Source organism: Heptranchias perlo, chromosome 14 (assembly GCF_035084215.1).
Source record: "Heptranchias perlo isolate sHepPer1 chromosome 14, sHepPer1.hap1, whole genome shotgun sequence".
In the NCBI taxonomy this organism is placed as follows: Eukaryota; Metazoa; Chordata; class Chondrichthyes; order Hexanchiformes; family Hexanchidae; genus Heptranchias; species Heptranchias perlo.
The window spans coordinates 3562228-3585187 of NC_090338.1; the positions used below are offsets into that span (position 1 = coordinate 3562228).

General features: G+C 47.8%; 1 protein-coding gene across 3 annotated transcripts in view; it reads left to right on the forward strand.

The window, feature by feature from the left end:
* flt4 (fms related receptor tyrosine kinase 4) overlaps window positions 1-22960 on the forward strand; it is a 264041-nt gene that overhangs the window by 221906 nt on the left and 19175 nt on the right. For 2 of the 3 annotated variants that reach the window (XM_067995955.1, XM_067995954.1), the window contains 10 exons: window positions 2811-2932; window positions 5062-5197; window positions 7089-7193; window positions 8135-8248; window positions 12155-12243; window positions 16004-16157; window positions 16625-16719; window positions 19906-20028; window positions 22590-22701; window positions 22790-22889. In XM_067995955.1, the coding sequence (XP_067852056.1) occupies window positions 2811-2932; window positions 5062-5197; window positions 7089-7193; window positions 8135-8248; window positions 12155-12243; window positions 16004-16157; window positions 16625-16719; window positions 19906-20028; window positions 22590-22701; window positions 22790-22889 (1150 nt within the window). Of the gene's footprint in view, window positions 1-2810; window positions 2933-5061; window positions 5198-7088; window positions 7194-8134; window positions 8249-12154; window positions 12244-16003; window positions 16158-16624; window positions 16720-19905; window positions 20029-22589; window positions 22702-22789; window positions 22894-22960 lie in introns of those variants that run through there. The other variant, XM_067995956.1, reaches the window with a different exon arrangement.

Here is a 22960-nt window from a genome sequence, read left to right on the forward strand (position 1 = left end):
AAGAAGGCATAGAAAGTCTCATATCTAAGTTTGCCGATGACACAAAGATTGGTGGTATTGTAAGCAGTGTAGATGAAAACATAAAATTACAAAGCGATATTGATAGATTAGGTGAATGGGCAAAACTGTGGCAAATGGAATTCAATGTAGACAAATGTGAGGTCATCCACTTTGGATCAAAAAAGGATAGAACAGGGTACTTTCTAAATGGTAAAAAGTTAAAAACAGTGGATGTCCAAAGGGACTTAGGGGTTCAGGTACATAGATCATTGAAGTGTCATGAACAGGTGCAGAAAATAATCAATAAGGCTAATGGAATGCTGGCCTTTATATCTAGAGGACTAGAGTACAAGGGGGCAGAAGTTATGCTGCAGCTATACAAAACCCTGGTTAGACCGCACCTGGAGTACTGTGAGCAGTTCTGGGCACCGCACCTTCGGAAGGACATATTGGCCTTGGAGGGAGTGCAGCGTAGGTTTACTAGAATGATACCCGGAGTTCAAGGGTTAAGTTACGAGGAGAGATTACACAAATTGGGGTTGTATTCTCCGGAGTTTTGAAGGTTAAGGGGTGATCTGATCGAAGTTTATAAGATATTAAGGGGAACAGATAGGGTGGATAGAGAGAAACTATTTCCGCTGGTTGGGGATTCTAGGAGTCGGGGGCACAGTCTAAAAATTAGAGCCAGACCTTTCAGGAGCAAGATTAGAAAACATTTCTACACACAAAGGGTGGTAGAAGTTTGGAACTCTCTTCTGCAAATGGCAATTGATACTAGCTCAATTGCTAAATTTAAATGTGAGATAGATAGCTTTTTGTCAACCAAACGTATTAAGGGATATGGGCCAAAGGCAGGTATATGGAGTTAGATCACAGATCAGCCATGATCTTATCAAATGGTGGAGCAGGCACGAGGGGCTGAATGGCCTACTCCTGTTCCTATGTTCCTGGGTCTCTGGAGTGGGTCTTGAACCCATGACCTTCTGATTCAGAGGCGAGAGTGCTGCCTACTGAGCCACAGCTGAATAGGCGGCCATTTAATGAGGTCACTCCTATTCTTTCCCCTTCTCTTGGCTGCTGTGCTCTGACTGAAATTTTTTTATGCATTTTCAGTAAAACACAGCTTCACCGCGAGGCATTTTTCTCCATCTAGCTACTGTCTAACTCTTTTTTAAATTCATACTTGCGATATGGACATCGCTGGCGAGGCCGGCATTTATTGCCCATCCCTAATTGCCCCTTGAGAAGGTGGTGGTGAGCCGCCTTCTTGAACCGCTGCAGTCCGTGTGGTGAAGATTCTCCCACAGTGCTGTTAGGAAGGGAGTTCCAGGATTTTGACCCAGCGACAATGAAGGAACGGCGATATATTTCCAAGTCGGGATGGTGTGTGACTTGGAGGGGAACGTGCAGGTGGTGTTGTTCCCATGTGCCTGCTGCTCTTGTCCTTCTAGGTGGTAGAGGTCGCAGGTTTGGGAGGTGCTGTCGAAGAAGCCTATAACCATTTTAGTGTTGTATTTAGCAAGGCATCCCAAATCCTGCTTGAAATTATCAGTAATGTGACAATTATGTTAGAATTGGAGACATTTTTTAAAATTATTATTTTCCTGTCTCCAGTTGTGTGCTAGTTTTTGTAACACTGCTACCATTTGCAGTTGTTGAGTCACATGACAGGAAGCGTGCAGCTCATTGAGAACAATAACGGTTAACCACTATCCTGTGTTATAAATATAGATACAGATCTAAACTTCACAGACCCGTCGAGGGATAATCAAAACGAGTCCTTTGGTATTTTGATATTTTAATCCTTTAATCCAAAAATGGCCGAGTTTGAGAGAAACATGAACAACAACAACTTGCATTTATATAGCGCCTTTAACGTAGTAAAACGTCCCAAGGCGCTTCACAGGAGCGATTATCAAACAAAACTTGATACTGAGCCACATAAGGAGATATTAGGACAGGTGACCAAAAGCTTGGTCAAAGAGGTAGGTTCTAAGGAGCGTCTTAAAGGAGGAGAGAGAGGCGGAGAGGTTTAGGGAGGGAATTCCAGAGCTTAGGGCCCGGGCAGCTGAAGGCACGGCCGCCAATGGTGGAGCGATTAAAATCGGGGGATGGACAAGAGGTCAGAATTGGAGGAACGCAGGGATCTCGGAGGGTTGTAGGGCTGGAGGAGGTTACAGAGATAGGGAGGGGGCGAGGGCCATGGAGGGATTTGAAAACAAGGATGAGAATTTTAAAATTGGGTAGCAGAGTTTAGGATGAGCTCAAGTTTGCGGAGGGTGCATACAATGGAATTTTATTTTTTCAATTTCTATCCATTCCTCTCCCAAAGGCGTTGGCTCTTGCTGGGGGGACACCCTTGTATCTGTTGGTCACCCCCAGTACCTCATCCATTGTTCGCGTGTGTGAGCCTGTACAGTGAGTATCGGGAGGCCAATTGACCATGGGGGCCAACCCTCAATCCTCACCCTATTCAATGTCTGCAAATATTTGCATAGAAAGGGTGTGGACTTCCAGTGAGGACTGGACCAGGCTCAGCGGCGAGGACTTTCACGGTCAAATAGTCTGCCAGTGCTCATGAAAGGCTCCGGGTGGCCCATGGAACTGAACTCCGGTGAGAGTCAACGCCTCCTGAGATTGCCACTTGGCTCTTCCTCTCTGCTATAGGTTGACGAATGAAGACGTCAACCATAACATTGATAAATTACATAAAATGGCTGCTGGAACTGTCAATGGTTCAGGTCTTTGCCAAAGCAAAGCTTCAAAGTTGCTCCTGGTCCTAATATTCGATTCATTCCCATTTCAAACAGGAGTTGATGACAAATCAAATATTGAAGTTGTGATCCTGGTTGGGACTGGAGTAATTGCCGTGTTCTTCTGGATCCTGCTCATCCTCATCTTTTGTAATGTCAAGCGGGTAAGATTCCTGGGGGTAAGTGGTGCAGTGGGTTCACTTTTTTATCAATGTATTCAAATTTAGACTCAACGCACCGTCGTCTACTCTTAACTCATTGTTTCACAGAGCCTCCAAACTGTGGGATTCCTCCCCTCCCCTCAGTCTTCCCTTCCTCCTACAATCTAAGTGCATTTCTATAGCTCCTTTTAAAACCTCAGGACCTCCCAAAGTGCTTCACACCCAATGAAATACTTTTGAAGTGTAGTCACTGTTGTAATGTTGGGAAACACGGCATTCAATTTGCGCACAGCAAGATCCCACAAACAGCAATGAGATAAGTGACCAGATAATCTGTTTTTAGTGATGTTGATTGAGGGATAAATATTGGCCCCAGGACACCGGGGAGAACTCCCCCTGCTCTTCTTCAAAAGAGTGGCCACGGGATCTTTTACATCCACCTGAGAGGGCAGACGGGGCCTCGGTTTAACGTCTCATCCGACAGTGTAGCACTCCCTCAGTACTGCACCAGGAGTGTCAGCCTGAATTACGAGCTCAGGTCTCTGGAGTGGGGGCTCGAACACACGACCTTCTGACTCAGAGGCAAGAGTGCAGCCCACTGAGCCCCCACTGACACCGTCCCAATCTATAGTCTTATGAAATCCAAACCTAATGTTACCCAACCACTAGTTCCAGATTTCGGAGATCTTTTCTCCTACTGTTTTCAGCCTTGGTGATATCACACACTGCGGGAATTGTCCCATTACCTGGGCTTCTCAATTTTTAAAAAAAGTTCTGCCATCATAGGTTGGAGACTTAGTAAAGTCCATCAACTATCAGTATAGACTCGTGCTCTCATAGTAGGAACGAGGAGGCCATTCAGCCCCTCAAGCCTGTTCCGCCATTCAATCAGATCACGGCTGATCTGTATCTTAACCCCATTTACCTGCCTTTGCTCCGTATCCCTTAATACCCTAATCCAATAAAATCTATCACTCTCAGTCTTGAAAGTTTCAATTGACCTCCAGCCTTATGGGGGAGTGAGTCCCATTCTGGCTTAACCCACCCAATCTCAGCAACCTCCCCCAGGGTACCCTCCTTCCCCCATCTCACCCCAGAGGAGGGGGGGGAGGGAAATCAAAGCTTATTTACCTGTCAGAAGTTCCATCTCCCTCCATTTTGGTTGTTTGTGTAGACTGGATGTCTTCTTGACTTTGCTCTTAGACTGTATTGTGAACGATGTACTGTATGCTTTAGTAGTGAGGGGACTGGTGCACTGCCTGATATGGTCCCGAGATACACCGTGCCAGTAAGGTGCCAGGTTTAGCTCCTGCCCCTAGCTGAGTTAGCTCCTCTCAATCTCAGCAGTGCCCTGGGTCCCATCCATGTACATCCTGCCCCCTGGGGCAGGTCCTAACTCAAGTCCCACAAGCAAGATTCCGAAGCTACTTACCAGTGAAGAGTTTCCCTCCTCACGGTCGTTATCTTCTCCTATGTGGGCTGTAACCAGAGGTAAAGAGCCCCACCTGCCCTTTACAATGGGTGAGGGGAGGGGCACCCATCAGACACAAGTGCCCTCACAGGAAGTCAACCTGGTATTTAGACCCAGCACTCTGGGCAGTCTGGGCTGGGACTCAAACCAAACCCTTCGGACTCAGAGGGCAGGGATACTACCCCTGAGCCAGCGGTCACTCCGTCCGGACGCGAGTGCCCCCCCCCCCACCCCACCGCTGGACATCAACCCAGTATTTAGAGGCCAAATTCTACTCTCCACTCACCGGGACTGTCTGGAGTGGGAATCGAACCATTCACCACGACTGAGAGGCGGGAACGCTGCCCACTGAGCCAAAGGCTCACTCCCTTTTGGTGGAAAATATCAGGCGGGGTTCCTGCTCCTGGTCCACTGCCCAGAGAACCCCTGCTGGTAAGTGAGTGCAGCATTGGGCGTGAACGGGTGTGATGCTCCCCATGGTACAATAGCTTGCTCGTGCACAGTGGCTCGGCCCACACGTGATGATGGGCCGCTTGGGCCAGGCAAGGCGGGGCTGCGATTCCCAATCCCTCAACCTGAGTGGGCACCTTCAGGAGAGGGGGAGAAGAAATTTGTTTTTTTCAGGTAACAGCCTGAGAATCACAGAGAAATCTGATGCAATGGTCTTTGGTTGCAGACAAACCCGGCCGATATAAAGACCGGATACCTGTCGATCATCATGGATCCGGATGAGATCCCGTTGGACGAGCAGTGCGAGTACCTGCCCTACGATTCCAGCAAGTGGGAGTTCCCCCGGGACAGGCTACGACTGGGTGAGGCCCATTTGGCTCATATACAAAGGATGAGTTGCCCCCTTAAAAAAACAAGTGATTAATCACTTAAAAATCACTTAAGTGATTAATCTACAGGCATATAAATAGTAAACGGGTAGTAAGAGGAGGGATGAGGCCAATTAGGGACCAAAAAGGAGATCTACTCATGGAGGCAGAGGGCATGGCCGAGGTACTAAATGAGTACTTTGCATCTGACTTTCCCAAGGAAGAAGATGCTGCCAAAGTCACAGTAAAAGAGGAGGTAGTTGAGATACTGGATGGGCTAAAAATTGATAAAGAGGAGGTACTAGAAAGACTGGCTGTACTTAAAGTAGATAAGTCACCCGGTCCGGATGGGATGCATCCTAGGTTGCTGAGGGAAGTAAGGGTGGAAATTGCGGAGGTACTGGCCATAATCTTCCAAACATCCTTAGATACAGGGGATGGTGCCAGAGGACTGGAGAATTGCAAATGTTACACCCTTGTTCAAAAAAGGGTGTAAGGATAAACCCAGCAACTACAGGCCAGTCAGTTTAACCTCTGTGGTGGGGAAACTTTTAGAAACGATAATCCGGGACAAAATTAACAATCATTTGGACGAGTGTGGATTAATAAAGGAAAGCCAGCACAGATTTGTTAAAGGCAAATTGTGTTTAACTAACTTGATAGAGTTTTTTGATGAGGTAACAGAGAGGGTTGATGAGGGTAATGCGGCTGATGTTGTGTATATGGACTTTCAAAAGGCATTTGATAAAGTGCCACATAATAGGCTTGTCAGCAAAATTGAAGCCCATGGAATAAAAGGGGCAGTGGCAGCATGGATACGGAATTGTCTAAGTGACAGGAAACAGAGAGTAGTGGTGAACGGTTGTTTTTCGGACTGGAGGGAGGTGTACAGTGGTGTTCCCCAGGGGTCAGTGCTGGGACCACGGCTTTTCGTGATATACATTAATGACTTGGACTTGGGTGTACAGGGCACAATTTCAAAATTTGCAGATGACACAAAACGTGGAAGTGTAGTGAACAGTGAGGAGGATAGTGATAGACTTCAAGAGGATATAGACAAGCTGGTGGAATGGGCGGACACGTGGCAGATGAAATTTATCAAAATTCTGAAGGGGGTACAGGAACAGAGGGACCTGGGGGTATATGTGCACAAGTCGTTGAAGGTGGCAGGGCAGGTTGAGAAAGTGGTTAAAAAAGCATACGGGATCCTGGGCTTTATAAATAGAGGCACAGAGTGCAAAAGCAAGGAAGTTAAGTTGAACTTTTATAAAACACTGGTTCGGCCACAACTGGAGTATTGTGTCCAGTTCTGGGCACCGCACTTTAGGAAAGATGTGAAGGCCTTAGAGAGGGTGCAGAAGAGATTTACTAGAATGATTCCAGGGATGAGGGACTTCAGTTATGTGATTAGACTGGAGAAGCTGGGATTGTTCTCCTTGGAACAGAGAAGGTTGTGAGGAGATTTGATAGAGGTATTCAAAATCATGAAGGGTCTAGACAGAGTAGATAGAGAGAAACTGTTCCCATTGGCGGGAGGGTCAAGAACCAGAGGACACAGATTTAAGGTGATTGGCAAAAGAACCAAAGGTGACATGAGGAAAAACGTTTTTACACAGCGAGTGGCTAGGATCTGGAATGCACTGCCCGAGGGGGAGGTGGAGGCAGATTCAATCATGGCCTTCAAAAGGGAACTGGATAAGTACTTGAAGGGAAAAAATTTGCAGAACTGCAGGGATAGGGCGGGGGAGTGGGACTAGCCGGATTGCTTTTACAAAAAGCCAGCACAGGCTCAACGGGCCGAAGGGTCCCCTTCTGTGCTGTAACCATTCTATAATTCAATCCTGTCAGCCGTTAAACCCTTCCGCCAACCACTGTGTGTTTCTAGGTAAAACCCTAGGTCATGGAGCGTTCGGGAAAGTTGTCGAAGCTTCAGCTTTCGGAATCGACAAAAGCAGTAGCTGCAAGACCGTGGCGGTGAAAATGTTAAAAGGTCAGTCAGCGATTCTCACGTGGGGCTGATGTAAAAATATTTATTAACCAGACAAGGCTGTTGGGCCCACACCCATTCCGTTTTAATTCATCTGAACTCACCATCTCACCATATCCCTCAATCCCACCTTCTCTCCATATCCCTCAATCCCACCTTCTCACCATATCCCTCAATCCCACCTTCTCTCCATATCCCTCAATCCCACCTTCTCTCCATATCCCTCAATCCCACCTTCTCACCATATCCCTCAATCCCACCTTCTCTCCATATCCCTCAATCCCACCTTCTCTCCATATCCCTCAATCCCACCTTCTCACCATATCCCTCAATCCCACCTTCTCTCCATATCCCTCAATCCCACCTTCTGACCATATCCCTCAATCCCACCTTCTCACCATAATCCCTCAATCCCACCTTCTCACCATATCCCTCAATCCCACCTTCTCACCATATCCCACAATCCCATTTTCCCACTAACATCTTTTAGGGAAGGAAACCTGCCATCCTTACCCGGTCTGAGTCTATATGTGACTCCAGTCCCACACTATTATGATCGACCCTTCACTGCCCTCTGAAGTGGCCCAGCGAGCCCCTCAGTTGTTTCAAACCATGTCAACATCTCAGTTGTGTCGAGCTTCTTGAGTGTTGTTGGAGCTGCCCCTATCCAGGCAATTGGAGATTATTCCATCACATTCCTGACTTGTGCCTTGTAGGTGGTGGAGAGGCTTTGTGGAGTCAGGAGGTGAGCCACTCGCTGCAAAATGCCCAGCCTCTGACCTGCTCTAGTAGCCACGGCATTTATGTGTCTGGGTCCAGTTGAGATGATCAAATACTCCAGGGGACACAATACCGGGATGGGACGGATGTGGGGAATGTTGTCTCTGGAGGGCAGCAAGGTTACATTTAAGGGTTAATATGGTTGTGAATTTGCCGTTGTGTAGATGGAGCCACAGCGAACGAACACAAGGCGCTGATGTCAGAACTGAAGATCCTCATTCACATTGGAAACCACCTCAACGTCGTTAATCTCCTGGGAGCCTGCACCAAAGCAAATGGTAAATGGGGACCAGGCGTCATTGTGTTAATCCTTGTACCTCTAAAGGGAGGAGTGGCATTCACTGTAATTTGTCTGCACCACTTCATACTGTTCATTCATTGTCCCATTCTCCAATCCTCCCTGTGCTCGCTGATCGACATTGGCTCCTGGTCCAACGATTTTAAAATTCTCATCCTTGTTTTCAAATCCCTCCATGGCCTTTTCCCTCCCTATCTCTGTCACCTCCTCCAGCCCTACAACCCTCCGAGGTCTCTGCGCTCCTCCAATTCTGGCCTCTTGCATAGTCCCAGTTTTTCATCGCTCCACCATTGGCGGCCGTGCCTTCAGCTGCCTGGGCCCTAAGCTCTGGAATTCCTCCCTAAACCTCTCTGCCTCTCTCTCCTCCTTTAAGATGCTCCTTAAAACCTACCTCTTTGAACAAGCTTTTGGTCACCTGTCCTGATATCTCCTTATGTGGCTCGGTGTCAAATTTTATTTGATAATCACTCCTGTGAAGCGCCTTGGGACGTTTTACTACGTTAAAGGCTCTATCGTTGTTGTGGTGCTGAATCACGCACTGCATATAATTTCGACATTTAAAAATTACTCCAAATGTACCAGCAAATTACCTGTGGCAGCCCTACGTTTAGTTAATGAATGTGGGTTTTATTTTATATACGAGATGGCATCAGAGTTGGGAAAGTAACTTCAGAACCTCCGTCCACCGTGCCACCTGGTGGCCAGAGCCTGCAACTACACCGTGACAGTTGACATAGAAAAATTGAATGGGAAATGTTAAAGTAGCAACTTACAATGGCAAACACTGACAAAAAGCGTGACCGAGTATTGAGACAACAGGAAGGGATGTGGCCAGGAAGTGCACACCCTACGGAATTTTTTAATATCGATATTTCACCAGTTCAGGTGGTTTTCATACAACATTGAAGGTCACGTCTGGTAAGTAACAGCACTGAAAGACCCTGGAGAACCTGCTCCTGAAATGATTCTTGGATTTTCTCGGATTCTCCCCTTTATATTCCAGGACTGCTGCTGAATTGTAACATCCACTGAGCACAACCTGAACCCTTACCTGATCTGCCTGGCGGGCAGGCTTGGCTCAGTGGGCAGCACGCCCTCGTCTCTGAATCAGATGGTCGTGGGTTCAAGCCCCCGCTCCAGAGACTTGCTGGCAATTCTGTCCAGTCCTCCCTTGTAAGTTGCGCCGTTAAACATGAGGTCCCCATCTGCCCGTTCGTGGTGGATGTTAACGGTCCCCCCGAGCAGCGAGGCCTCCCGGCCTCTCCCAACCAAAACATACAAGGCTACCGACCAAATGCTGGAATATGGGATTAGAGTAGACAGGGCTGATGGCCGGCGCGGACACGATGGGCCGAAGGGCCTCTATCCGTGCTGTATGACTCTATGACTCTATGACTCGAAGATCACCGGGGTGGATTCTAACTCTGAGCAGGTTCTCGGTCAGGCTGAGGAGGCCGCGGCTTTCGTGGTGGGGATCAGAGGACGGACTCCTGCTCCTCCTGGGCCCACAAAGGAAAGTCCTTCACCCTCCTGAAGGGCCTCTCCGTCCTCCTCACCGGCTGCCGAGCTGGGCGTGAAATCGGCCGAGGTTTCACCGGCTCCGGTATCGGTTAAAGTGCCGTCGGTGGGGGGAGGGGTCCGATTGACAGAGTATTCACACCAATTTAGGAGGCCCTCCCACCGCCTGCTTTAGGTGGCCACCTGACCTGCCTGACGATCCCCGCAGGTTAATATCAGAGACTGGCGGAAATGGGTGGAGTTCCCAGCGGGTAAGTAACCTGTTCCTTTTCACCCCTCCCCCCCCACAACTTACCCGCTTTCTGCCGGGCGGGTAAGGGTTAAAATCGCCCCCACTGTGCTCATCGCTCCGTGTGTGAGGTGAGGAATGGATGTGTTTACCCACATAACTACAGTCAGCACATTTCAAATAACTCAGCGTGCGAAACAATCGCTCAGTGTTTCTGCAAAGTTATGTTTTATTCTGAGGAGTGTCCCTGTGTGGACGGGTTGACGGCAGCTGGCGATGGGTGAGACTCCAAGCCATCACTCACCTCCGAAACCCATCATTTCCTTAATTATTCTCAGCAAGCCCATAATCATCGCTGGTTGTTGTGTTTTCGCACTGAACCTTGAACAGTTTCTTTTTCTGACGATGAGGAGGCGAGGGCTTCGTCCAATGTCACGCAAGGTCCTGGGGTAATTATTGCAAAACATCTGTTTCCTCTGCTGATTGCCGGACAGATGTGAATCTGGACTAATAGCGACAGCCATTTGAATATAGTTTCACACGGAGCCATTTTATAGAAATCTATAAATGGACTCATGTGTTGAAACGGTTTCATGAACAGCCCCTTCGTTAATCTGGTTAGAAGCGTCACATTCACCCCCAACTAGCAGTGGGGGAGATAGAAAAACAGACCTCCTTACACTCACTGCCGAGTATTACCGAGTGCAACCACGGACAATAAGGTTCCAGGTTCAGTCCTAGTCTTGTACTGAATTAGGAAAGTAGGATCAGGAGGAGGCCATTCAGCCCTTCAAGCCAGCTCTGCCATTCAATTAGATCACGGCTGATCTGTATCTCAACTCCATTCACCTGCCTTTGCTCCATATCCCTCGATACCCTCACCCAACAAAAACCTATCGATCTCAGTCTTGAAATTTCCAATTGATCCACAGCCTTTTGAGGGGAGAGAGTTCCAGATTTCCACTCCCATTTGTGTGAGGAAGTGATTCCTGACATCACCCCTGAACGGCCTGGCTCTAATTTTAAGGTTATGCCCCCCTTGTTCTGGATTCCCCCCACCAGAGGAAATAGTTTCTCTCTATCGACCCTATCAAATCCTTTAATCATCTTAAACACCTCGATTAGATCACCCCTTAATCTTCTATACTCGAGGGAATACAAGCCCAGTCTGTGCAACCTGTCCTCATAATTTAACCCTTTCAGCTCCGGTATCATTCTGGTGAATCTGCGCTGCACCCCCTCCGAGGCCAAGATATCCTTCCTGAGCTGCTTTAGTCCCAACAAGCTCATCCCTTTTTAATAGATCCACCCCACCTACTCACCTTCTCACCATATCCCTCAATCCCACCTACCCACCTTCTCCCCATATCCCTCAATCTCACCTACCCACCTTCTCACCATATCCCTCAACCCCACCTACCCACCTTCTCACCATATCCCTCAATCCCTCCTACCCACCTTCTCACCATATCCCTCAATCTCACCTACCCACCTTCTCCCCATATCCCTCAACTCCACCTACCCACCTTCTCACCATATCCCTCAATCCCTCCTACCCACCTTCTCCCCATATCCCTCAATCTCACCTACCCACCTTCTCACCATATCCCTCAATCCCACCTACCCACCTTCTCACCATATCCCTCAATCACACCTACCCACCTTCTCACCATATCCCTCAACCCCACCTACCCACCTTCTCACCATATCCCTCAATCTCACCTACCCACCTTCTCCCCATATCCCTCAATCTCACCTACCCACCTTCTCACCATATCCCTCAACCCCACCTACCCACCTTCTCACCATATTCCTCAATCCCACCTACCCACCTTCTCACCATATCACTCAACCCCACCTACCCACCTTCTCACCATATCCCTCAATCTCACCTACCCACCTTCTCACCATACCCCTCAATCCCACCTACTCACCTTCTCATCATACGAGAGCATTCCAATTGAATCTAATAGAATGGCAGAACAGGCTCGAGGGGCTGAATGGCCTCCTCCTGTTCCTATGATCTTTTCTCACTCCTAAAAGGTCTAAGTTTGCTAAAACTGAAGCAGTAATTTTCTAATGGAGGAACAGATAACAATGTCATGGTCTATATTAACTTTCTATTCTGTGCTGTTCCAGGTCCTCTGATGGTGATTGTGGAATACTGTAAATATGGAAACCTTTCCAACTATTTGAGGAACAAGCGAGAAGATTTCATCCCCTATAGGGTAATGCCACCCTCCGTACCCCTCCTTCTCCCTACGTCCTCATTGTGTCAAAATCAGGACAGTCTCCAATTTTCGTTCTTTTCTAAGACCTCAATACCCCAAAACCCCTTACCTCTCTTAGTTCTCCTCTCTTTCTACAATCTACAGGTTTTAAAACCCAAGATTAGCCTCACCCTTCCATTGAATCATAGAAACGTACATCACGGAAGGAGGCCATTCGGCCCATCGTGCCGGTGCCGGCTCTTTGAAAGAGCTATCCAATTAATCCCACTCCCCTGCTCTTTCCCCATAACTCTGCAAATTCTTCCTTTTCAAGTGTAGTGAATAGTGAGGAGGATAGTGATAGACCTCAAGAGGACATAGACAGGCTGGTGGAATGGGCGGACACGTGGCAGATGAAATTTAACGCAGAGAAGTGCAAAGTGATACATTTTGGCAGGAAGAATGAGGAGAGGCAATATAAACTAAAGGGTACAATTCTAAAGGAGGTGCAGGAACAGAGAGATCTGGGGGTATATGTGCACAAATCTTTGAAGGTGGCAGAAGAAAGTGGTTAAAAAGCATATGGGATCCTGGGCTTTATAAATAGAGGCACAGAGTACAAAAGCAAGGAAGTTATGCTGAACCTTTATAAAACACTGGTTCGGCCACAATTGGAGTATTGTGTCCAATTCTGGGCACCGCACTTTCAGAAGGATGTGAAGGCCTTAGAGAGGGTGCAGAGGAGATTTACTAGAATGGTTCCAGGGATGAGGGACTTCAGTTACGTGGATAGACTGGAGAAGCTGGGGTTGTTCTCCTTGGAACAGAGAAGGTTGAGAGGAGATTTGATAGAGGTATTCAAAATCATGAAGGGTCGAGATAAAGTAAATAAGGAGAAACTGTTCCCATTGGCATAATTGGCGAGGACCAGAGGACTCAGATTTAAGGTGATTGGCAAAAGAACCAAAGGCGACATGAGGTATATATTAATGATTTGGACTTGAATGTAGGGGGCATGATTAAGAAATTCGCAGGAGGAAAGCTGTAGACTGCAGGAAGATATCAATGGACTGGTCAAGTGGGCAGAAAAGTGGCAAATGGAAGAGTGAGGTAATGCATTTGGGGAGGGCAAACAATGCAAGGGAGTACACAATAAATGGGAGGATACTGAGAGGTGTAGAGGAAGTGAGGGACCTTGGAGTGCATGTCCACAGATCCCTGAAGGTAGCAGGACAGGTACATAAGGTGGTTAAGAAAATATACTTTCCTTTCTTAGCCGAGGCATAGAATATAAGAGCAGGGAGGTTATGCTAGAACTGTATAAAACACTAGTTAGGCCACAGCTTGAGTACTGTGTACAGTTCTGGTCACCACATTACAAGAAGGATGTGATTGCACTAGAGAGGGTACAGAGGAGATTTACGAGGATGTTGCCAGGGCTGAAGAATTTTAGCTATGAGAAAAGATTGGATAGGCTGGGGTTGTTTTCTTTGGAACTTTCTATGGACATGTTGGGCCGAAGGGCCTGTTTCCATGTTGTAAACTTCTAAAGGAGGCTGAGGGGAGATTTAATTGAAGTTTATAAAATAATGAGGGGCCTCGATAGAGTGGATAGGAAGGACCTATTTCCCTTAGCAGAGAGGTCAATAACCAGGGGGCATAGATTTAAAGTGATTGGTAGAAGGATTAGAGGGGAGCTGAGGAGTAATTTTTTCACCCAGAGGGTGGTGGGGGTCTGGAACTCACTGCCTGAAAGGGTGGTAGAGGCAGAAACCCTCAACTCATTTAAAAAGTACTTGGATGAGCACTTGAAGTGCCGTAACCTACAGGGCTACGGACCAAGAGCTGGAAAGTGGGATTAAACTGGATAGCTCTTTTTTGGCCAGCACGGACACAATGGGCCGAATGGCCTCCTTCTGTGCTGTAAGTTTCTGTGATAGGAGGAAAAGCTTTTTTACGCAGCGAGTTGTTATGATCTGGAATGCGCTGCCTGAAAGGACGGTGGAGGCAGATTCAATCGTGGCTTTCAAAAAGGAATTGGATAAATACTTGAAGAGAAAAAATTTGCAGGGCTACGGGGGAAGAGCGGGGGAGTGGGACTAACTGGATTGCTCTTACAAAGAGCCAGCACGGGCTCGAATGGACCAAATGACCTCCTTCTGTGCTGTAACCATTCTATGATTCTAAGTATTTATCCAATTCCCGTTTGAAAGTTATTATTGAATCTGCTTCCACCGCCCTTTCAGGCAGCGCATTCCAGATCAGAACAACTCGCTGCGTAAAAGCATTCTCCTCATCTCCCCCTCTGGCTCTTTTGCCAATTATTTTAGATCTGTGTCCTCTGGTTACCGACCCTCCTGCCGATGGAAACAGTTTCTCCTTATTTACTCCGTCAGACCTCTTCATAATTAATCATGGAACTTTGGGGATGTTGCTACTAATGTGTGAGGTGGTACATTTTGGTCGGAAGAATAAGGAGGCCACACACTGCTTGGATAATAAGAGTCTAAATGGGGTAGAGGAGCAAAGGGATCTGGGGGAACAGATACACAAATCACTAAAAGTAGCGACGCAGGTTAATAAGGCCATAAAAAAAGCAAACCAAGCACTGGGGTTCATTTCTAGAGGGATAGAATTGAAAAGCAGAGAAGTTATGTTAAACTTGTATCGAACCTTGGTTAGACCACACTTGGAGTATTGTGAACAGTTCTGGTCTCCATATTATAGAAAGGATATAGAGGCACTGGAGAAGGTGCAAAAAAGATTCACAAGGATGGTACCAGAACTGGAAGCACGTAACTGTCAGGAAAAATTGAACAGGCTGGGGCTCTTTTCTCTAGAAAAGAGAAGACTGAGGGGTGACCTGATTGAGGTCTTTAAGATTATGAAAGGGTTTGATAGGGTAGACGTAAAGAAGATGTTTCCCCTTGCTGGGGAGACCGGAACTAGAGGCCAGTCACTGGAACTCCCTTCCTAACAGCACTGTGGGAGAACCTTCACCACACGGACTGCAGCGGTTCAAGAAGGCGGCTCACCACCACCTTCTCAAGGGCAATTAGGGATGGGCAATAAATGCCGGCCTCACCAGCGACGCCCACATCCCATGAACAAATAAAAAAAACTAATAAATCCAATAGGGAATTCAGGAGAAATTTCTTTACCCAGAGAGTGGTGAGAATGTGGAACTCGCTACCACAAGGAGTAGTTGAGGTGAATAGTATAGATACATTTAAGGGGAAACTAGATAAACACATGAGGGAGAAAGGAATAGAAGGATATGCTGATAGGGTGAGATGAAGTAGGGAGGGAGGAGGCTCATGTGGAGCATAAACACCGGGATAGACCTGTTGGGCCGAATGGCCTGTTTCTGTGCTGTAAATTCCATGCAATTCTAAGAGTTCTGCCTAAATATTTTTAAGGACTCTTACAACACCAGGTTATAGTCCAACAGTTTTATTTGAAAATCACAAGCTTTCGGAGGCTTTCTCCTTTCTCACCTGATGAAGGAGGAAGCCTCCGAAAGCTTGTGATTTTCAAATAAAACAGTTGGACTATAACCTGGTGTTGTAAGAGTCCTTACATTTGTCCACCCCAGTCCATCACCGGCATCTCCACATCACAAATATTTTTAGGCAGCGAGATGTAATGATCTGGAATGCACTGCCTGAAAGGGAGGTGGAGGCAGGTTTGATGATAACTTTTCAGGTTTATATCCGATTGTGTATCTAACCCGTGCTCGAGTTCCCCCAGATGTAATCAGATTATTGTTGTGCCACAGGACCGGGTGCCGAAGATGAGGAATCAAGTGATCTCACTGGTAGAAGTGGTGAAAGGACTGGACAGTAGGACTCAGAGCAGCACCGGCGAGAGTGCAATCTGTATGCGAGCTGCAATGGAGAAAATCCTCAGCCATCCCAAGGAGATGGAGGAAGGTGAGAATGACTGAACATCTGACGTGGCCTCTAATCAAATGTCTTGTTCGTGCTTTTATATTTTAGATGGGAATTGAAAAAAACGTACCTGGGTAAACTGTCCCCTTGTGGTGAGGGGTTCAAATCTCAAGGTCACAGGTTTTAGGAGTGAGAAGGGAAATCGGGGGAAACGTTTCACCCAAAGGGCAATCACGTGGCTGAATAAATTTATCAGGCAAGGAGATTAATGGGGTCGAGAGACAATTAGATTTGTTTCTGGAGGGAGAAGGGGTTGAGGGAAATGGGGAGAAGGTGGGTAGGCGGACTCGGATTGAGATTGGCAATTCAGTGCCATATTGGGGACACTACATTGAAGATCCCAGATTGTGACTGGGGGCAGTGATCAGCACTGTCACTTGGGGCTACTGAACTGGAACTTTCTGGCTGCGCGTAAGTAAACCCAAGAATATCTGTTCCCCTTCTGACAGCCGACGACCTTTGGCAGTGCCCCCTGACCATGATGGACCTCATCTGCTACAGTTTCCAAGTGGCTCGAGGGATGGAGTTTCTGGCGTCGAGGAAGGTGAGGACTTTGATGAAGGAATGTTCCACCTTTTTTATTCCACTTTAGTCCCCAGATTGATTGGCTCGTACCTGGGAGGGTTTGTGGGTTCTGGACACCTTCTGGTACCTCACCCGAGTGTCCGTTCTCCAAGTGTGAACCTGGACAGTGAGCGTCAGCAGTTATTTCAAAAGCACATTAGATATAAATACTTGAAGGGGAGAAATTTGCAGGGCTTTGGGGAAAGAGCGGGGGAGTGGGACTAATTGGATAGATCTTTGAAAGAGATGGCATAGGCACGATGGGGGCGAATGGCCTCCTTCTGTGCTGTATGATTCTATGATTTGACTATTAGGCTGGGAGGTAATCACAGACACACTCAATATCAATATCCACACACATGCATCGTCCAGCAGGATTCACTGGGCAGCAATCAGGAGCAGGAACCTTGGTTGAATTTTCCCTCCCCTGGCCCGGGGGAGCTCAACCTAATTGTAGCCCCGACCACAGCACCATAGGAAAGGAATTACAGCACTGAAAAAAGCTGTCCTGCCAGTGCCGGAGCCAGAGCCGGTACCAGTGCCAGAGCCAATGCCGGAGCCAGTGCCAGTGCCAGAGCCAGTGCCGGTGCTGGAGCCAGTGCCAGCTCAGACCAGGGACTGAACATGGAGCCGCCTTGCTCAGTGTGATTGGGTTGTTTGTTCACTAACTGGGTACGATCGTGTTGCGGTGATTGTCACTGGACCAATAATCCTGAGAACGTGAGTTCATAATCCCACCGTGGGCAGTTTGAGAATTTGAATTCGGTTTAAAAAATCTGGAATCAGTAAAAGTGACCGTGAAGCTGTCGGATCGTTATGAAAAACCCAACGGGTTCACTAATGTTCCTTTAGGGAAGGAAACCTGACGTCCTTACCCGGTCTGGGCCTGTATGTGACTCCAGTCCTGCACCAACTGTTTAAAAACATGTTCCCAGGGCGGGAGCCAGCAGTATAACTCAGTACCGCCTGGTCCCACTATTCTAAAACAGGTACCAATCCCCTAATTAAAGCAATTACAACAGTGACTGCACTTCAAAAAGTACTTTATTGGCTGTGAAGCACTTTGCGACATCCTGAGGTCGTGATAAGGCGCCATGGAATTTCTCGTCCGTGTTGAGATTGGACAGTTGTCAGTGGCCCGAGTTTCTCAGTCAGTACACGGTGAGGATCGATGGCCTCTCTTGCACAGCTTTTCAGTGCCACCTGCAGCTGGCTGCAGAGAACAGCAGGAGATCCAGACGAGGAAATTATTGCAGGATGTCTGGCTGTTTTATTGGCTGCTAGATTATCGCCCTGTCAGGACTACAAACAATCTGAAAGTACCTGTCTCTATCTGAGACCGACACCTAAAGGCAGTCCTTCATCGAAAGCTGTCTGTCGCCCAGTTGAAGCATCTCCTGACTGATGGACGGACACACAGGACAGGACAGTTGGTACTTTCTTGAACGGCAAACCAACCAATTTCTGGGCTTCATGACAATTTTTTTTTTCAAATTGAGAAACGCAGGACCAAAACATCAGGGTCAGCACCGAGTCTGAAAATAAGATCGAACGCCGGCAATAGTGGCGAGATCACGCCAAGCTTTGGTTTTGAAAAGCCTGGTGATTGGAGGAGGAGGAAGCAAAGATCGAGGGAGGAGAGTTCCATCATTTCGAGGAGCTGGGAGAGAATGAGTGGGAGACGGGGCAATGAATCTCGATTGTAACACAGTTGAGGGTGCAGGGAGGGGGAGGAAGATCCTGCAAAGGATTCGGAGCTTAGGGGGAACAAGTGAGGGCAGTTCAGGCGAGAGCTGGCCAGAGCAGTATCGCTAAAAGAGAGGCCAGAAAGGTTTTGCTGAATGTGCAGCTCTGAAGGTGTCCAAAGATTAGACACTGATCAATCTGTACTTCTGTCTCATTATTGGAGGTAGTTAAAGAACTTGCAAAAGAATTTGTATTTCTAACGTGCCTTGCAAGACCTCAGGACGTCCCAAAGCACTGCACAGCCATCAAAGTACCTTTTGAAGTGTAGTCGCTGTTGTAATATAGAGAACACGGCAGCCAATTTGCTGTGGCAATCTCCCACAAACAGATAATGAGATAAATAATCTGTTTTCAGTGATGTTGGTTGACGGATAAATATTGGCCCAAGACACCGGGAAAACTCCCCTGCTCTTCTTCAAAGTAGTTTCACCTGAGAGGGCGGACAGGGCCTCAGTTTAATGTCTCATCCAAAAAAACAGCACCTCTGACAGTGCAGCACGCCCTCAGTACTGGCACCGGGAGCGTTGGCCTAGATTTTGTGCTGAGGTCCCTGGAGTACGACTTGAACCTACAACCTTCATGACTCAGAGGCAAGAGCTCTGCCCACTGAGCCACAGCTGACACCTAATTGCATCCTTGTAATGATTTAGAGGGGAAAACAAAACTAAGGGAGAAAAAAATTGTGATCTGATTCAATGGTGGTGCAGGCTCGAGGGGCTCAATTACATAGAACTAGACAGAATGTACAGCACGGAAACAGGCCATTCGGCCCAACTGGTCCATGCCGGTGTTTATGCTCCACATGAGCCTCCTCCCTCCCTACTTCATCTCAACCTATCAGCATCTCCTTCTATTCCTTTCTCCCTCATGTGTTTATCGAGCTTCCCCTTAAATGTATCTACACTATTCACCTCAACTACTCCTTGTGGGAGCGAGTTCCACATTCTCACCACTCTCTGGGGAAAGAAGTTTCTCCTGAATTCCCTATTGGGTTTATTAGTGACTATTTTATATTTATGGCCCCTAGTTTTAGTCTCCCCCTCACAAGTGGAAACATTTTCTCTACGTCTACCCTATCAAACCCCTTCATAATCTTAAAGGCCTCTATCAGGTCACCCCTCAGCCTTCTCTTTTCTAGAGAAAAGAGCCCCAGCCTGTTCAGCCTCTCCTGTTCCTGGCCTACTCCTGATCCTGGCCTACTCCTGTTCCAGGCCTACTCCTGATCTGGACCTACTCCTGATCCTCATGCTCCTAATGTTTAATGCGGACTCAATGGGACAGATTTTCCGTCTTCCCTGAAATTAGTGGAACAAAAATCAGGGGGGGGGTTCTGTGATATTCCCGGTCAGGCAGTGAAGATGAATCTCTGTCCCATTCTGTGGTTAACGTCACACAGTGAGTGATTGGGAGCCATGTTCAGTGTATTCACAGGGACCTGGCAGCCCGGAACATTCTCCTCTCGGAAAACAACGTGGTGAAGATCTGTGACTTTGGACTCGCCAGAGATATCTACAAGGACCCCGATTATGTGCGAAAGGGCAACGTAAGTCGAGAGGCCTGAAGTAACTGACGAGAATCATCCTGGGCACTGGGGGGAGAGCGAGCGTTCCCACTGCACACAGACCCCTGAGTCTCCAACAATAATATTGGGGCTTCCAAATGTAAAGGAAGATTTTATATCTTTATCGCTAAAGATGGGAAAGATTCCTCACGCTGTGAATTATCAAAAATACTCCAGATGACCAGAAAGTTTCATTTAAATAATAATTACTTTTTTAAAAACAAGACTAATTGATCATTGCCTGGAGTGTGGTCGATCGATTTTTGTTGGGTGAGGGTATTAAGGGTTACGGAACCAAGGCGGGTAAATGGAGTTACGGTGCAGATCAGCCATGATCTAATTGAATGGCGGAACAGGCTCGAGGGGCTGAATGGCCTCCTCCCATTCCTATGTTCCTGTGTAATGGTGAGTGTAACAGGCTCGGGAGGAACAGGTAACTTTGGACCTCTGGTTCCCAAAACTCTCCCCCACTGGGGGTTTTCCTCACCTCATGTCTGGGTCTGTTGGAGATTCATTGATGGAGATTGATTACTATAATTAATCAACAACTCCATTATGGTTGTATCCTGCGACTCCCAGGATGGGAGAAGGTGAACTGGATGGACTGGATTGATAATCCGGCCAACGCAAATTCAAATTCCACCACAGCAGTTTGAGAATTTGAATTCAATTTTCTTTTAAAATCTGGAAATAAAAACCTGGTCTCAGTAAAAGTGACCGTGAAACTGTCGGATTGTCGTAAAAACCCATCTGGTTCACTGATGTCCCTTTAGGGAAGGAAACCTGCCGTCCTTACCCGGTCTGGGCCTATATGTGACTCCAGTCCCACACCAATGTGGTTGACTCTTAACTGCCCTCTGAAGTGGCCCAGCGAGAAACTCAGTTTGTATCAAAGCCGTTACCAGTGGATCAAGAAGACGGCCCAGCACCACCTTCTCAGGGCAACTAGGGATGGGCAATAAATGCCGGCCTTGGCAGCGATGCCCACATCCCAAGGCAGGCACAAGTGCTTTATCCTGTATCTAACCCTGGGAGTGTTTGAATCTTTCTTGGTTGCTCAGTAGTTTGGGTTAATCACACTAATGTGTTACCTTGCATTTAAGACTATGTTTTTTTTAATTCATTCATGTGGGCATCGCTGGCGAGGCCAGCATTTATTGCCCATCCCTAATTGCCCTTGAGAAGGTGGTGGTGAGCCGCCTTCTTGAACCGCTGCAGTCCATGTGGTGAAGGTTCTCCCACAGTGCTGTTAGGAAGGGAGTTCCAGGATTTTGACCCAGCGACGATGAAGGAACGGCGATATATTTCCAAGTCGGGATGGTTTGTAACTTGGAGGGGAACGTGCAGGTGGTGTTGTTCCCATGCGCCTGCTGCTCTTGTCCTTCTAGGTGGTAGAGATCGCAGGTTTGGGAGGTGCTGTCGAAGAAGCCTTGGCGAGTTGCTGCAGTGCATCCTGTGGATGGTACACACTGCAGCCACGGTGCGCCGGTGGTGAAGGGAGTGAATGTTTAGGGTGGTGGATGGGGTGCCAATCAAGCGGGCTGCTTTATCTTGGATGGTGTCGAGCTTCTTGAGTGTTGTTGGAGCTGCACTCATCCAGGCAAGTGGAGAGTATTCCATCACACTCCTGACTTGTGCCTTGTAGATGGTGGAAAGGCTTTAGGGAGTCAGGAGGTGAGTCACTCGCCGCAGAATACCCAGCCTCTGACCTGCTCTCGTAGCCACAGTATTTATGTGGCTGGTCCAGTTAAGTTTCTGGTCAATGGTGACCCCCAGGATGTTAATGGTGGGGGATTCGGCGATGGTGATGCCGTTGAATGTCGGGGGAGGTGGTTAGACTCTCTCTTGTTGGAGATGGTCATTGCCTGGCACTTGTCCGGTGCGAAAGTTATTTGCCACTTATGAGCCCAAGCCTGGATGTTGTCCAGGTCTTGCTGCATGCGGGCTTGGACTGCTTCATTATCTGAGGGGTTGCAACTGGAACTGAACACTGTGCAATTATCAGCGAACATCCCCATTTTTGACCTTATGATGGAGGGAAGGTCATTGATGAAGCAGCTGAAGATGGTTGGGCCTAGGACACTGCCCTGAGGAACTCCTGCAGCAATATCCTGGGGCTGAGATGATTGGCCTCCAACAACCACTACCATCTTCCTTTGTGCCAGGTATGACTTCAGCCACTGGAGAGTTTTCCCCCTGATTCCCATTGACTTCAATTTTACTAGGGCTCCTTGGTGCCACACTCGGTCAAATGCTGCCTTGATGTCAAGGACAGTCACCCTCACCTCACCTCTGGAATTCAGCTCTTTTGTCCATGTTTGGACCAAGGCTGTAATGAGGTCTGGAGCCGAGTGGTCCTGGCGGAACCCAAACTGAGCATCGGTGAGCAGGTTATTGGTGAGTAAGTGCCGTTTGATAGCACTGTCGACGACACCTTCCATCACTTTACTGATGATTGAGAGTAGACTGATGGGGAGGTAATTGGCCGGATTGGTCTGACCAGAGAACAGATCGTGACTCCTGATTTTCATGCTTTGTTCCAGGCCCGACTCCCGCTCAAATGGATGGCTCCAGAGAGCATCTTTGATAAAGTCTACACCACGCAGAGCGATGTCTGGTCGTTTGGGGTCCTCCTGTGGGAGATCTTTTCTCTAGGTGAGGAGGAATTGTCCTCTCTAGGTTCGTCTGAATGAGATCATCAGTGAGCCGCTCCTCACCGTACTGACATTCCCTCTCGTTCCAGGTGTGTCTCCCTATCCAGGAGTCCAGATCAACGAGGAATTCTGCCAGAGACTGAGGGAAGGCACCAGGATGCGAGCTCCAGAATACGCCACAGCTGAAATGTAATGGGGATATGTCTGAACCTTCGCTCAGAATGTGTTGCAATGTGGTTGCATTAACTGTCAAAGTAAAG